Genomic DNA, 15896 nt, shown 5'->3' with positions numbered 1-15896 from the left:
TCAGAAGAAAGAATCTAATATTCTCTCTAAAAGTTAAATTATGAAAATAACTTGCTTCACCATATTCTGGGAAAGAAAACACTGTTCTATTTAACATATATGCAACACCTAAAAGTTTTGATTATTTTAAATTTATAAAGTTTAATTCCAGCACAAATCTTAAGACTTACAATGTATGTACTGCAGCTTTGCACTGTACTCATGTTGGAATATAATATAGACCCTTCAAGTATTTTTCCATACATGATTGTTATTAGATTTTAAAATAATTAAAACTTGAACATATAATACTAATCCTTTCTAGCTGTATTTAAGGTCTTACAATTTCTACTCATTTTGTCATTCCTTCTATCACCAAACAAGTTGCTCACTTACCCTTTGGTCTTACTGCCTTGCCTTCATGTTTTGGGTATTCCGTACAACAGCACGTCATGCCTAGTATATAAACTGGAGGGAGTTACCTGGAAGGGATCAATCACTGCTCAGGTCCAGCTGGCTATCGATCAGCAGGTGGCAAGCAATTGTATTGTGCTTCACTTGTGTTTATTGGTTTTATACTTTCCCCTTTTAGTTGCATATTCTCACCCCCTATTATTTCCCTTATTATTTATAGTATTATATTGTACTTTAGTTATTAAACTACTCTTATCCCATGGGTTTTACGTCCTTTCAATTCTCCTCCCCATCGCACCCAGCAAGGAGGGAAAGGGCTGAGCAGCTGTGGTATTGAGTTACCAGCTGGGTTTAAGTCATAAACCCTGGTCAGCACATGAACCAGAAAATGCAGCAGTTAATCTTCCACAACAGAGAACCAGAAGGCCCTGCTTAGACCATGTCCTGAATTGGACACATTTAATGTGTTACTCCTTTTAGTACTGCAAGTGGATGCTTGGACTAGCATGTCAGTGATCAGGATTCTTATAGTGCAATAGTAAACTTTGTTTTCTTGTCAGATGCATCCTGTTATATGCAAAGAGCTTGTTCCTTCTGCAAATAGAATATTCTAGCTAGCCATAAGACAGATCTGTTTAACACTGAAATCTGAATACTCAGGTAGGATTTAAGCTACAGTTCATGTAAATGCTGCATACTGAAGTTATGAAAACACTCAGCATCTGCAGAATATGAAAAATTCTGCTCTGACAGTTCACTTAAGAACAGACTAAAATAATGTTCAGAATTCCAGTCTCAGGCCTATAGCTATATTCTATAGCCATTAGTTTCCAACCTAAAGCCCATAAATAAAGAACAAATACAACTCAGTTGATTAATTTAATAGGTCTACCACATTACAGACTAATGCAAAACCAATATTAGAACAGTCACATAGTAATGAGTGTATCAGACCTTAGCTAAAACAACACAACAGTTTAAATTTAGTGTTCACCTTACTAGCTGGTTTCAGTTTTAGAAACTAAATGTTGTAGTAGACATTGCCCTACTGGAATGACTATGTTATTATTGTTTTTTAAGCTAAAAGTTAGATTGTGCAATGCTAAAAAATTTATAGGAATTGCAATAGGGAAACAGTAGGTATTAGCAATATACTACAACCTGTTATGTGAAGTGTTATGCCTACTCCTTAATTCAGTATTTAATGAAGCATATTTAACATGAAGACATTGATGTTTATGAGTACTAAACCAGACCAGATTTGCCAAGATTTTGAAAAGGCAGAAACTTGCAAATTCAAAAGTTTTGTGACTCTGGCAGTATAATTTCATCTTAAGTGATCTATGCAAGTTTCAGGTAGCTCCTCTCAAAGCTGCTAAAAACACACACACACACCCCCCACCCCCCCCCCCCATCTTCTTAAAAAGGATCAATCTTTAACCCCCATGTAGCATTAATGCTACTTTTTACTCTACTTCAGCACTTGTCTCTTCAATCACATTGCTCTCTTTGTGGACAAATGCAGTGGCTTTTGATTCCAGTTCTCCTAGCTGTTCAAATGAAGAGACACGTGGATCTTGATCTTTAACTGTATCTGACAGCTTGCACATCTTCTCTCGAATACGCTGAGAATATCGCAGAGGGGTTACAATTTTCAGGTCTTTAGCACTGGAGTAATTTTCCTCATGGTGCATCTTCACACTTGGGAAAAGAAAAAAAGAAATTATCACTGAACATAGGCACACCATCATATAAACTATCTCTGTAGCATCTAGCAGGTGCTAGCAAACAGCAAATCATGATTCCCATTTACCCCATTTCCATAGCCGAAGGAAACAGGCTCTTTCCCAGTCATACAGTTAAAACAGATACACAACTCTTCTTGGGAAAAATATTTTCAGGGAAAATTCCTGAAATGAGTTTCAAAAGGAAGATTACCTCCTATTCCAGCAGGGGGGAACTATTCTTCCTGCTATGAGGAACAGCAGACAGCTAATGGAAGTCCATCTATAGCAGATGCCCAAGCTGAGCACAACTTTAGGTCTGCAATCTTAGAAGAAACTTTGTGGCAAAAAGAGAATTTAAATATAGTCTGTTTTGTCCTGAGATTACTACCAAGATTTTTACCTCAAGATACAATTAAGAACCATTACAGGACAGTTACATCTTGTTCATTTCCATGTTATATGACATCTAACCACATCTACGTTTGAATAGGGGAGGACTAGAGTCACCTTTATTTTTACCTATCTTAGTGTAGAACTGCTACTGCCATGTTGCCTCTGGGAGGGGATTCTAATACTGGAATTTATGTCTCTGCCACAGAGGTCGGATTATTCTATAGTGAGGCATTCAAATAGCAAAATAGCTTGAATAAGGAGGAATTTATTTTTAAAAAAGACTTCACCCTGAAGGAAGAAGAAACAATCATAAAAAAAACACCCCAAACCCTTAAATTCTTGAAAGCTTTTAACCAGGTGTTCATAGATGTGGTGCCTCCCTGTTTCAAAAGGACAAAGTGTCTGTTACCCCAGACACTGCAAGTTTTCCATAGTGACCTGAAGTAATCTTACCTTTCCAAGTGCGGAGTGGTAGGTTGACTGCATCTCATTATAGAAGATGTGTCATTCTCCTTCTCAGGAGTATTAACTGTTTGGACTATATCTTTCACCTTATCCTCATGCTTCTCTTCTGCTTCAGATTTTCCTTTCTTTTTCGCACGTTCTTTAGTCTTGTGCTTTTTATTCTTTTTTGGCAAGATCTCTTCCCTTGGTTTCAAGTCTAAATCCATTTCTTTTTTGTTCACTTCACTGCTAATCTCTGTTTTCTTGTCATCACTCTCTGCTTTTTGGCCATCATCAGAACAGATATCCTTGCAGGCCTTCTGAACCTGCTCTACAGATGGATTTGGTTCCTTGCTGACTTCCACTACCTTACTTAAATGAAGGTCTATCACAGCTCCCCCTAAAATTGAAATGTTGAAGAAGTACAGCTGTGGTTAGTTACAACTAAAGAAAATCAATGTTTGAGAGATCTACACAATCTTAAAGCTCTACATGAGAATGAAAGATAAGTATGCTTTGAGTAGGAACCACAGCAATGTAAGTTACTAATAATGCAACCTGAGTACATCCTGATGAGTCATTCTCAGCACAGCGGGTCTCAACAAGTATTTCAGTCAGCTTCTGTTATCAAATGCTTGTCAGGTTATGTTATATTCAATAGGAATGTACATAGCTACTTTGCCTCCAAAATCAGAACATATGCCACCTTTAACTGACACTATGACATAACACAACCATGCAACTGCTAGTGAAGTTTACATGTCAAAGCAGCAACTGATATTTAGCTCACAAAAATATTTACTTTTTGATTATCAGGCTAAGATGGGCAGACAACATTGCTTTGATAGAATTTAAGGAGGAAGTTTGGATATGAAAGCATCTCCGCTACTCTTTTTAACATGCCCACAATTGAAAAGAATTGGTCAATATTGTTTTCAAAGACAAGTAAATATAAAATATCAGAGAGAAGTGTCCATGAAATAGAATACACTATAAGCACAAACAGTTTCAACAGATAGCTTGTGTTACCTGTCATGCCAAACATTTAACTAGAGTGGAGTACTTGGACTTACCATCCTCAGACTTAAAAAGGCTTTTGTTATTTTTCATAGTTTCTATTAGTGTGTTTCGCAGTTCATCTTTAGGCTGGGAAAAAAAAGTGGTATTGTTTTAGGAAAAAAACTCCAAAATTAATCATAATTTCAACTTATTTGGTATAACAAGTATTACAGGTATTACAGGAAAATCAGTATAGACCATATGATATCCATGTTACAAACCCTATTTAATGCTGTTTAGACATAAGTTGGAACAAAAGTGATCCCTATATTTTCTGTATTGAGTGCACTACGGCTGTATTCGATGCCCTGAAGTGTTGCTGGTAATAAAGTATAGAATTAAGCCCATCAATGTAAAATTAAGTTCTGTTCTGGGTTTCTCGTGATACTAGAACTCTCAGTCCTTAGTTTCTTCTAGGTCATATGGTATTTTGATGATCCTAGACCTTTCTCCTTGAAAGTAGTAAGTATTTACAGTGGTTACAGAGCAAACCAAATCTGATTTTTCATGTTCAACTAGGTCACATGGCTCTTCTTCTAAAATGAAAGGATTTACTAAAATCAGAAGTAGCTGTATTTTATCTATATACCACACTTTTATGCATTTATATTCATTAATCTCAAAGTTCAAGACAAGCTGCTCACCACTGCTCCTGCCAAAATGGCCTCCTCATAGACAGCAATAAGCTTTTCAAGAGGACCCATCTGTTCAAGACGCATACAGCAGATCCAGTACTTTGCAAGCTTTTTAGCCTCAGGAATGCTCTGTGTTAGACATTCCAGCATGGCACGTACTTCATCGCCTTGACATTCCTAAAGTCAACACAAGAGCAGAGATTTAAATACAATGAACATTTTGAGGTGCTCTATTTTAGCTGGTTTTGAGCTAGAGAACAAGTATTTTTTTCTTTCTTTGGCAGAAGAATTCTCATTTGTAAGGATTCAGCAGTTCTTCCAAATGAGAATTATTTGTACACTATTGTAAGTAGAAGGGATGGTAGAATGCGTAGACATCTTCAAAACTACTTAAACCAGTCTTTTTCAGATGTCCAGGCACATTTCTGCAAATGCAAACTTGGTTTAGATTACTTCATAGGTACTCTCATATTACAGCTTTTGTACTTTATTATGTTACCATATTGCCTGATCTTACTGGGTAGTTCAGCAAGTTACTGAAGCTTACATAACATCTAATGTCTTTAGGTGTCAGCAAAAAGCTATGATATTGCTTAACTTGAGGAACAGTTAGTCCTCTGTATCTGATTCAGAGGTCCAGCATGCCGATAGACCTTACATGACTGGAACTTGGTAGGCAAGGGACTGAATACCTGTTCAGTTAACTGCAGACATTCTGAGAGAGTCTTGTTGACCTTTTCATTGTGTAATACATGCTCTAGAGAATCACCAGATACTTTGCTTTTAAACTGGGGTTCCAGAAGCACATGTATTGGAGGTCTCCTCATCAATTTTCCTCTAGATGTTCTCCATTCATCCAGGCGAGCTCTGCATATAAGAATATTATTAGCTGAAGTGACAGATGTTTTATCATTTTTTACATTGACTGACACTAACTAGGATTAAGTTATACAAAGATGTACTTTCCAGATAGTCCTCGAGTCCTCTCCCTTTAATCATAAAAGGAATACAGCTGCCATTTATACCTGCATGGAAATTTCAGAACCACACATATTGCTATCTGCTTTAGGTATCTGTCAGGTCAGAACATTTTAATCTCTCTCTTTCCAGCATCAACAGAAGACTTAGGCTACAGACCCTTTTCTTCAAGGGAGGATAAAAAAAATGCTTCCGATTTATCCATCTGTGCCACCTCTCCTCCCTAATCCACTTCAAATCAGAGTAACTCGAAACCATCTCTAAAGAGACAAAGCATGGGGAGCCCAGAACAACCTCATCACATACATTTATACATCAGTTTCACTGTTTAAAAGCTATTTCGGTCTTCATATATATTTCAGCTCCATCCCTCTAGACAACCAGTTTTTAGTAAATGTGACTTTCTACAAGGAGCTCTATTATATTAATTTTAGATAATGAATCTTCACTCCATCATCCAAGTTGCATTCAACCAAGCTGAAAAATGTCATTGCCAAGTGCTCTCCCTCAGTCCCTAAACATGCTCTATATACATTTTCTATTTATAACCACGCAGGACAAGCTGTAAGCCTGAAGAGCTGCTGCAAGAAGTCTGAATCCTGGTTTCTCAATACTAAGTCTACAGTTTTACTTTGCTGCCCTTGGGCATCAATTCTTTTATTTTCAGTGCATTTACAGCAAGAAATAGATAAAAATAGATATTCTTGGAAAGAAAGTCTAGATACCTCCTAAAAATCAAGCTATGACAGTAACTGTTACCTTCTCTCTTCTGCTGACTCTTTCAACAGAACAGATGTTCTGTTGCCATTAGTTTTAGAATTCTGCCCCAACTTTGTAGCAGGAACAACAGAAACCAATTTTGCAGGAACTCTCAGTCTTGCATCTTCACAATAATCTCCACAGTTCTTCACTCCTAGTAATCTGCAGTCAGAATTGTTAGAAGCAGCCTTCAGTGGCGGTGGTCCCCTTCCACCATTCATTTTTTGGACTGTTACTTTCTTTGGCACTACAGCAGATGTCAGTTGCCTTTTCTTCAGACCAGACTGGGAGTTCATAGCAGCTTTGTCAGATGGGTTGCTCTGGAGAGGGAGGACACCATTCGGTTTTACAGAATTACGGTTATTTGTGGCTTTGCTGGTCTTCAGAGCTTCACTACAGGTGCTCATGGACAAAGAACTTGCTGCTGGTTTGGCAGCAGAGGGAAGCAGCCTCTTGTCTGGGAAAGAACTCTTTCCCACCTCACTTTTTGGTGCTTTTCGGAAGGAGTTTATCTTGGACTGGATAACTTTGCCACGATATGTACCAAGCACTGGTTTCTTTGGTAGGCTGACACTTGAACTCTGTTTTTCTGCCAGCAATCGTTTCTCTTTTATGCTTTTTATTTTCAAGAAGCACTTGGTAAGCGACATATTCTGCGATTTTATTTCAGTAACTTCAGACTTGGAAGTATGTTCTTCAGGAACATAGTCTGTCCCCAGTTTGGAATTTGTCAGTGTGACTGTGGAAGAGTTAAAAATAACATTTTTTTCTAAGGGTTCGCTTGATTGGTCCCATGACAGTTCGTTAGCGTTCTCTTTATTTTCCTGAAATCAAAAGCATATCCATGGACATGTTACAAGTACATTCATGCTGCATGTTATTTGTTTCCAAAGAGGTTTTCACTCATTTACAGGACTAAAGTGATTAACTGTAAACGCCACTTTGCCACTAAGTGTCTACAAAAGTAGTGTATATATACTGAGTAGAATATTTGTCAACTATTATTGTAGAATTCACATTAAAAAAAAAGTAAGAAGGCCTAATCTGAGGGCTACACTCTTCCTATAGAAACAAAATTCTCTAAATAGCTACTGTCTTTTAACTGCCAAAATCACCTTCTAAGGAGTCAAAGTAGAAATTTGCTTTGGGCTGCATACAGTCAAAAGTAGTATCTCAGCCTGCATAGTCCATCATTTAATGGCAGCACCACTCTACTCCTTACTGTGGGTAGACTTATTTATAAGGTGTGCATATATAAATATAAGGTGAATAAAACCTTCAGTTAGGGCATTAGGATGTTACAAGAGCAAGAAGTTTTCTTACTAATGAGCTGTAGGATGCCGTACTTATGAATAGACTCGTGAATTTTATACAGCCTTACTCTACTCCCTGAGACTCTCAACTCTATGTTCTTATCATAACCCTAGCCCAGAGGCCATGAGAAGTGGAACCTTCGCTTTTCCTCTAAAAAGGATGTTCTACAGCAACCAATTCAGCATTATCCAAGTAGCAGCTTATGGAAGACTGAAAGATCCAAAAAAGTATGGGGGAAAAAAAATAAATAAATGAATGACACATGGAAGAGTGCAGAAGCTGATACCATTCTCCTGTAAGGAAGATGCCCTCAAACTGTAAGAAAATCACACCGCATCTCATTTCCTGGTCTGTCATTTAGGCTTAGAAGTTAGATTTGACTAAGCCAATAACTAAAGCTTAAGTAGAATCATAGAATAGTTAGGGTTGGAAAGGACCTTAAGATCATCTAGATCCAAACCCCCTCCATGGGCAGGGACACCTCACACTAAACCATGTCACCCAAGGCTCTGTACAACCTGGTCTTGAACACTGCCAGGGATGGAGCATTCACAGCCTCCCTCAGCAACCCATTCCAGTGCCTCACCACCCTAACAGGAAAGAATTTCCTTCTTATATCCAATCTAAACTTCTCCTGTTTAAGTTTGAACCCGTTACCCCTTGTCCTATCACTACAGTCCCTAATGAAGAGTCCCTCGCCAGCATCCCTATAGGCCCTCTTCAGATACTGGAAGGCTGCTATGAGGTCTCCATGCAGCCTTCTCTTCTCCAGGCTGAACAGCCCCAACTTTCTCAGCCTGTCTGAGCACTTAGGAGGTGCTCCAGTCCCCTGATCATCCTCGTGGCCCTCCTCTGGACTTGTTCCAACAGTTCCATGTCCTCTTTATGTTGAGGACACCAGAACTGCACACAATACTCCAGGTGAGGTCTCACAAGAGCAGAGTAAAGGGGCAGGATCACCTCCTTTGACCTGCTGGTCACGCTCCTTTTGATGCAGCCCAGGATACGGTTGGCTTTCTGGGCTGCAAGTGCACACTGCCTGCTCATGTTCATTTTTTCATCAACCAACACCCCCAAGTCCTTCTCCGCAGGGCTGCTCTGAATCTCTTCTCTGCCCAACCTGTAGCTGTGCCTGGGATTGCTCTGACCCAGGTGTAGGGCCTTGCACTTGACATGGTTAAACTTCATGAGGTGGGCATCAGCCCACCTCACAAGCGTGTCAAGGTCCCTCTGGATGGCATTCCTTCCCTCCAGGGTATCAACCGAACCACACAGCTTGGTGTCATCAGCAAACTTGCTGAGGGCGCACTCAATCCCACTGTCCATGTCAGCGACGAAGATGTTAAACAAGACTGGTCCCAACACCGATCCCTGAGGGACACCACTCGTTACTGGTCACCAGCCAGACATTGAGCCATTGACCACAACTCTTTGCATGCAGCCATCCAGCCAGTTCTTTATCCACCGAGTGGTCCATCCATCCAATTGAGGTCTCTCCAATTTAGAGACAAGGATGTTGTGTGGGACAGTGTCAAAGGCTTCACACAAGTCCAGGTAGATGACATCAACTGCTCTACCCCTGTCCATCAGTTCTGTAGCCCCATCATAGAAGGCCACCAAATTGGTCAGGCAGGATTTCCCCTTAGTGAAGCCATGCTGGCTGTCACCAAGCACCTTGTTGTTTTTCATGGGCCTTAGCATGCCTTCCAGGAGAATCTGCTCCAAGATTTTGCCAGGCACAGAGGTGAGACTGACTGGTCTGTAATTCCCCGGGTCATCCATTTTCCCCTTCTTGAAAATGGGGGTTATATTTCCCTTTTTCCAGTCGTTGGGAACTTCACCTGACTGCCATGATTTTTCAAATATGATGGACAGTGGCTTAGCAACTTCATTTGCCAGCTCCTTGAGGACCCACGGGTGGATTTCATCAGGTCCCATGGACTTGTGCATGTTCAGGTTTTTAAGATGGTCTCAAACCAGTTCCTCTCCTACAGTGGGCCCAAGGTCTTCATTCCCACAGTCCCTGCATCTGCCTTACAAGACTTGGGTGGTGTGTTCAGAGCCTCTGCCAGTGAAGACCGAGGCAAAGAAGTCATTCAGAACCTCAGCCTTCCCCAAATCCTGTGTAGCCAGTTCTCCCGAGAGCTTCCTGAGGGGGCCTACATTGTCCCTAGTCTGTTTTTTATTTGCTATGTACCTGTAGCATCCCTTCCTGTTATCCTTAATATCCCTAGCCAAGTTTAATTCTAACTGGGCCTTAGCTTTCCTAACCTGGTCCCTAGCTTCCCTGACAACATCCCTGTACTCTTCCCAGGCCGCCTGTCCTTGCTTCCACTTATTATAAGCCTCTTTTTTTCCTTCAAATTTTCCTCAGGAGCTCCTTATCCATCCAAGGAGGTCTCCTGACCCTCCTGCTCCACTTCCTTCTAGTTGGGATGCAACACTCCTGAGCTTGTAGCAAGTGATCCTTTAATATCAACTAAGAGTCTTGGGCCCCCCTGCCCTCTAGGGCTATATCCCATGGAACCTAAGCAGGTTCCTGAAGAGGCCAAAGTCTGCTCTCCTGAAGTCCAGGGCAGTGAGCTTGCTGCATGCTCTTCTCACTGTCCTGAGGATCTCAAATTTGACCATCTTGAAAGTACAAAAGCTGTTATTCCAGGAAGCAGTGTAGTTTAACTCAACTTAAAAATCACAAGATAGTAAAACAGACTGATGTGTCTCCCTCCGGGAAGTCTCTAAAATTCCTTTGAAGTTAAGGTGTTTTGCTTTCTTCCTCACATGACTTCAGGTCTCCCAATCTTTTAGAACCCAGACTCAAACCAATCTAACATGAACACAGGTTTTATGTTTTGGTTTTTTTCGTTGTTTTTTTCTGGGGGGAGGGGGTTGTGGGTTTTGTTGTTGTTTTGGTTTCTTGTTGTTTTGCTTGCTTGTTTGGGGGTTTTTTGCTCCCTCCCTCACCTTTCCTTGAAAGCAGGTCTGGAGAAGAATCTGTATTTTGTTATTTCTAAGCAGCACAACCATGTGTATCTTAACTCTGGAAAAGTGACACTGAATGATAGAGGGAAAGTATTCCTTTCAACTCTGATTAGGTATTAGCATCTACTTCTGATTACACTATATTTGCCAGCTTCACAGCTGAGCCACCACATTGTCAACAGTTTTGTTAGGCTGCCCTCTTACCCCCAAATAACAGAGTACAACAGAATTCCTACTCTGACAGAAAACCTTGCTCATTTTTTAAGCAACTTCCTCAAAGACTGAAAATACATGCAAAAAGCTCCAAGAGCCTCAAGAAAAGTTGTTAAAATTTAGTCAAATTTCAGCAATAACAGTATCCTCCTTAACCCTTTTTTAGCCAGGTACAAACTGAGTATCAGTATAATCCACTACATACAGTAATGCGACAGCTCTCTAAAAAGCATGTAATAAGCAGCCCTTGACTAAAGTTTAAACAAACTGCACCTCTGCACCTGCAAATTATATGCGCTGGAAATCATATAGCCAAAATACAGTTTAAGCAAGTGGAATGTTATAGCCACAGAAACAGAGTGCCATCAGTATTGGAGTATCAGTCAAAAACTTACCATTTCTGTCTTTGGAGATATTGAGAAATGTATTTTGTCTTGCAGTTTATTGCTAGTTGCTCTCCTTGTTCTGCTACTGCTTAGAGGAAAAGCAAACAAAACAAAACTAAGACATCGTAAATCACCCTGCAGTGTAACAAATAAATGTATCTTCAGAGTGAGTTCACACGGTCCAGTGTGGCAATCTGCAAGCTGAAATCATACTGAAGCATTTCTATTCAGCTTGCACTCTTTCTCCAGAAAAAAATAAATGCTTAAGCAATCACTAATCAGAGCCCAGGCTGAAAAACATCCTTTCTTACACCATAAAAGAGCTGGCTAACAAAGGGGAAGGAAAAGAGAACAGACAATTTACTGCAGGTATCATTCTCATGTTTAAGGATGAGCACCAACCTGTCTGGCCTGGTGCATCTGCTAGAGAAGGTCAAGTTTCTAAATGCTGCTGTTGAGGGGGAAGGAGGAAAAGCAAAAAGAGTTGAAGCTCAGCTACTGCATCATCAGAAGCCAGGCCATTTGAGGCAAGTCTAAACAACGATACATAGTTCCTACCACACTGACGGGTTCCAAAACCTGCAGTCAGGCACCAGAGCTGGCACCAGACTACTCAGTGAGCAGCAAAACCACCAAGACCAGTATCGTCTCCTAGCAACTATGAAAATGTATTGACAGCTCAGAAGAAAAACACCTCAGTTTAAAATTACAAATCCATATTTTTTCTCAAATGCTTCATGATGCATTATATGAAACATGTCTCTGGAATGTGGATCTCTGGTGGAAGAGAAGTTCAAAACACTTTCTGTTCATTTGTGCTGAACTACATACCTAGAATCATAAAATGGTTTGGGTTGGAAGGGACCTTAAAGATCATCTGGTTCCAAACCCCCTGCCGTGGGCAGGGACACCTTCTACTAGACCAGGTTGTTCAAAGCCCCTAGATTCTGTGGTCATACAGAGTGTAGTCATGCTATTCACCTATAATAATCCATGCAAGCATAGGGAGCAGTGCTCAGCCCATCCTCAAGTAAGCACCTGCTAGATGCGAGCTCTGAGTAGAGCTCCATGTGTCTCTAGGCCAACCTGCTCGCACATAGCCAGGTCTTGTTTTGGGTACAGCTGAGCTGGGCCCAAGGAAAGGCATTTACCAGTAAGCAGTTTGATTGCATTGATACTGTCAAGGAAGAATCACAAGAATCTTTTAAGAATCATAAATCTTGCATTTCTTTGTATTAGTTGGTTTTATTATTCTACTTTTACACGTCCCTTGCCACATTGCAATACTTTTTTTTAAAAAACACATCTGCCTCTCTAATCTGTGTTTGGAAACTATGTACTTTCTTAATTCACCAATCTGAGTTAACACGAATACTCCTCCCTTGGAGCACTATGTACAGTTCTGGTGTCCTGAACATAAGAAGGACATGGAACTGTTGGAACAAGTCCAGAGGAGGGCCTACGAGGACTGGAGCACCTCCCGTATGAAGATAGGCTGAAAAAGTTGGGGCTGTTCAGCCTGGAGAAGAGAAGGCTGCGTGGAGACCTCATAGCAGCCTTCCAGTATCTGAAGAGGGCCTATAGGGATGCTGGGGAGGGACTCTTCATTAGGGACTGTAGTGCCAGGGCAAGGAGCAAAGGGTTAAAACTTAAACAGGGGAAGCTTAGATTGGATATAAGGAGGAAGTTCTTTACTGTAAGGGTGGTGAGGCACTGGAATGGGTTGCCCAGGGAAGTTGTGAATGCTCTATCCCTGGCAGTGTTCAAGGCCAGGTTGGACAGAGCCTTGGGTGACATGATTTAGTGTGAGGTGTCCCTGCCCATGGCAGGGGGGTTGGAACTAGATGATCTTAAGGTCCTTTCCAACCCTAACGATTCTATGATTCTGTGTGACCAAAAATTAACATTCCATTTAGCAACTGTATCTTTCCATCAGATGATCTTCTGTAAGCCAGCCAAATTGAACATGAAGGTACATTAGTGAAAATAAGGATAATCAGTGACTTTGAAACGCTGCAAAAAGCGGTCTGCATACCATGTCACCAACGACAGAGAATACATGTTACAGGAGCTGATCAGAAGTTACAGAATCATAGAATTGTTTAGGTTGGAAAAGACCTTTAATATCATCGAGTCCAACCGCTAACGTAGCGCTGCCAAGCCCACCAGTAAACCATATCCCTAAGTGCCACATATACACATCTTTTAAATACCTCCAGGGATGGTGACTCAATCACTTCCCTGTGCAGCCTGGTCCAGTGCTTGACAACCCTTTTGAAGATATTTTTGATAATATCCAATCTGAACCTCCCCTGGTGCAACTTGGGGCAGTTTCCCCTCACTTGTTATAGAAGCAAACAGCAAAGTAGCATCTGAAGGAAAAGCTCTCCATATGAAAACAGTCTCTGGAGGAACAGATTATATACTTCATTAATTGCATCTATTATGCATTTGGTTAAAAACTTTTAGTATTTGCTGACAATAAAAGGACTTTAGGAAACCCATGCTGTCACTAGTTACATCACATGGTCTCACCTTTTGGTTGAGGTTCTCTGCAAGAACTATTTGTGTCTTTCCCACCAACCATGGACCTTTTTTAAAGGTATGTAAGCTATAGTAGAAGTACTACCTGATGGATGCTTCCTTTTCTTGAATGGGCACACCAGAAAAGGTCTTTTTCCTAGATAGGTATTCTTCAACCTTTTGCCGTCTTTGTACTAGTGGGTTTAAAAAAGAAAAATAAAGATTTACTACATTTTCTGTTATATTAGTAATACCAAATTTTGCCTCTCAAAAAAGGAAATGCAATTAGAAATGTATCAAGAAATGATGAAATGTAGACACTGTGGATAAAGAAAGTTTAATATTCACATCTTATGATGTCTTACACATTCTCTCATTTCTTAAGAAAAGCTATTCAAGGGGCGGTTGAATGTAATTTCACAGCTATACAAGATGGTTGGTTTGCTGCATTAAGCTAAAAGAAATCATGATGGGAAGAAGTCCAGGCTCACTCTTCTACCTTCTGGATGCCTGACCAGTATTTCACACATTGTTGGTTCAGCAAGCACACTTTGCTTGTAATGCAAGTATAGCACACATGAAAAACACCATGCACTTGAATCTGACCATTGCAAAATCATTCGCTTCTCTTCCATCTGCACAAATGTTGGACCAACAGCAGTGTTAGTAACAGCAGGAAATGATACTGAAAAGGTCTGAAGCCAGCTGTCACTGTCTTAATACAGAGAGTGATTCCAGAACAGGATACTTTCTCATGTTTTCAGTGGCTTACTGCGTGCTAGAGACTTGCATCTTTCATAAGACTATACTGTTGTTCTTTTTCAGAGAACATTCCTTGTTCATGTAGGGAGTTAGTGACCTTGGCTTGCTGGAAGCAGCTGGGATAAGACAGCCCTGCCACCCAAAGGAATCTCAAGCATCTACAGAACCAGTCTAAACAGTTAAAACTCCAAATCTCAACAGTTTCATATGCAGTAGGATGTGAGAGCAAGAAGTTGGAGCATTATCTTTGACTCAGAACAATAATTACTTTATGGTATTCAGAACTCATGGCATTGCACCATCCCCCAACATAGGCAGGGCTCACTCAGCCGTGGAAGTCTCCAATGAACTCACATATAAACCCCCACTTCTGCCCCTTCCAGGCAGGCAGAAGTCGCCTTTTGAATCTCTTTGCATGTGTTCATTATCTTTCATGTTTTGTCCAAGCCCACGCTGCATGAAGCCCTAGAGGGTGCACGCATGGCCTGCTTCTGAAGAGGTGCACACCAGCGGGGTACCTGCTAAGAGACGCTGCAGAGCAGCGATCTCAGTGTGCATCCCAGAGCATCCTAGGCACCTTCTGCTTCTGAAATTCGAGGCCTGCGGAGTCCAAAGAGCAAAGCCCCGTCAAAGCAATTCCGCTTACTGAACTTGCAGAAGGCAAACCGGTCAGAAAATAACGAACAGAGGAGTACAGGTGTATGTCGGAGCATTTGCATGTTTCAATAGGATGCTCTTAGATTAAGACGTGCCTTTTACCGTGAAGAAAGGCTCTCGCTCCAGAAGCCCTGCCTGGGGGCGAGCATTGGCCCCAGCTCTGCAAGAAGAGGCTGAGGTCTCATACCCTCGCTCGCACCGGTCAGCTCTGAAACCACGATCGCGACGGCCGCTACCAAGGCCTGCCCGGTTTCCTACCTTTCCTGAGGCGCTCGCCCCCTCCTCCCTCTCACCGCAGAAAGTGGCCAGCTCCCCTCTCCCATCGGTTCCAGCTGCGGCCTCACCCGGCGCTACTCGGAGCAGCAACGAGGGACAGCCCCGGCAGAGACCGGAGGGCGCTCCATCCCCGAGGGGCTCGGTACCCACCCTCAGCCTTACCTCTGTAGAGCGGATCGGACCTGCGGCTGTCCGGCAGCCAGGGCACCGAACGCGCCGCCATCACCGCCCAGTATTAAGCTGGTCGTTGCGGGGCCGTTTGAATCTACCGCCGCGCCGCACCTCCCGACTGGGCCGGCCGCGGGGCTTGAACTGGCCAATGGCGAGAGGGGAGGGGGCACGCCGGCAGAGCGCGCGCGGCTGTGACCGTTGGGCGGGTACTCCTGCCGCGGCGGGAA

The 15896-nt window shown here is 41.8% G+C and overlaps 1 protein-coding gene across 2 annotated transcripts; it reads right to left on the bottom strand.

The window, feature by feature from the left end:
- Positions 1–1259: 1259 nt before the first annotated feature.
- Positions 1260–15823, bottom strand: CKAP2 (cytoskeleton associated protein 2). 2 transcript variants are annotated; one of them, XM_062618925.1, is made up of 9 exons: positions 15661–15823; positions 13910–13997; positions 11290–11368; positions 6389–7212; positions 5344–5518; positions 4661–4828; positions 4031–4103; positions 2967–3357; positions 1260–2094 (listed from the first exon to the last, which is right to left on the bottom strand). In XM_062618925.1, exons 1-9 carry the CDS (start codon positions 15719–15721, stop codon positions 1860–1862), a joined length of 2094 nt encoding a protein of 697 aa, XP_062474909.1. In that variant the 5' UTR covers positions 15722–15823; the 3' UTR covers positions 1260–1859. The 2 variants fall into 2 exon arrangements, with proteins under 2 accessions (XP_062474909.1, XP_062474910.1); XM_062618926.1 differs by having other exon boundaries at positions 11290–11365.
- Between the last annotated feature and the right edge of the window lie 73 nt (positions 15824–15896).

Source organism: Pezoporus occidentalis, unplaced genomic scaffold (assembly GCF_034315485.1).
Source record: "Pezoporus occidentalis ecotype Australia unplaced genomic scaffold, CSIRO_AGI_Poc_V1 ctg207, whole genome shotgun sequence".
Lineage (NCBI taxonomy): Eukaryota > Metazoa > Chordata > Aves > Psittaciformes > Psittacidae > Pezoporus > Pezoporus occidentalis.
This window is presented reverse-complemented; position numbering and strand designations above follow the sequence as displayed.

What these genes read in the sequence shown, in the direction of transcription:
- CKAP2 (XM_062618925.1), bottom strand. Translation starts at nt 15,721, where the DNA reads ATGGCGGCGCGTTCGGTGCCCTGGCTGCCGGACAGCCGCAGGTCCGAT. An exon ending in GAGTCAGCAGAAGAGAGAAG is followed by an intron (nt 5,519 to 6,388) that starts GTAACAGTTACT and finishes TCTTATATGCAG; the next exon opens with AGCTCGCCTGGATGAATGGA. An exon ending in CCATTTTGGCAGGAGCAGTG is followed by an intron (nt 4,104 to 4,660) that starts GTGAGCAGCTTG and finishes TTTTTTTCCCAG; the next exon opens with CCTAAAGATGAACTGCGAAA.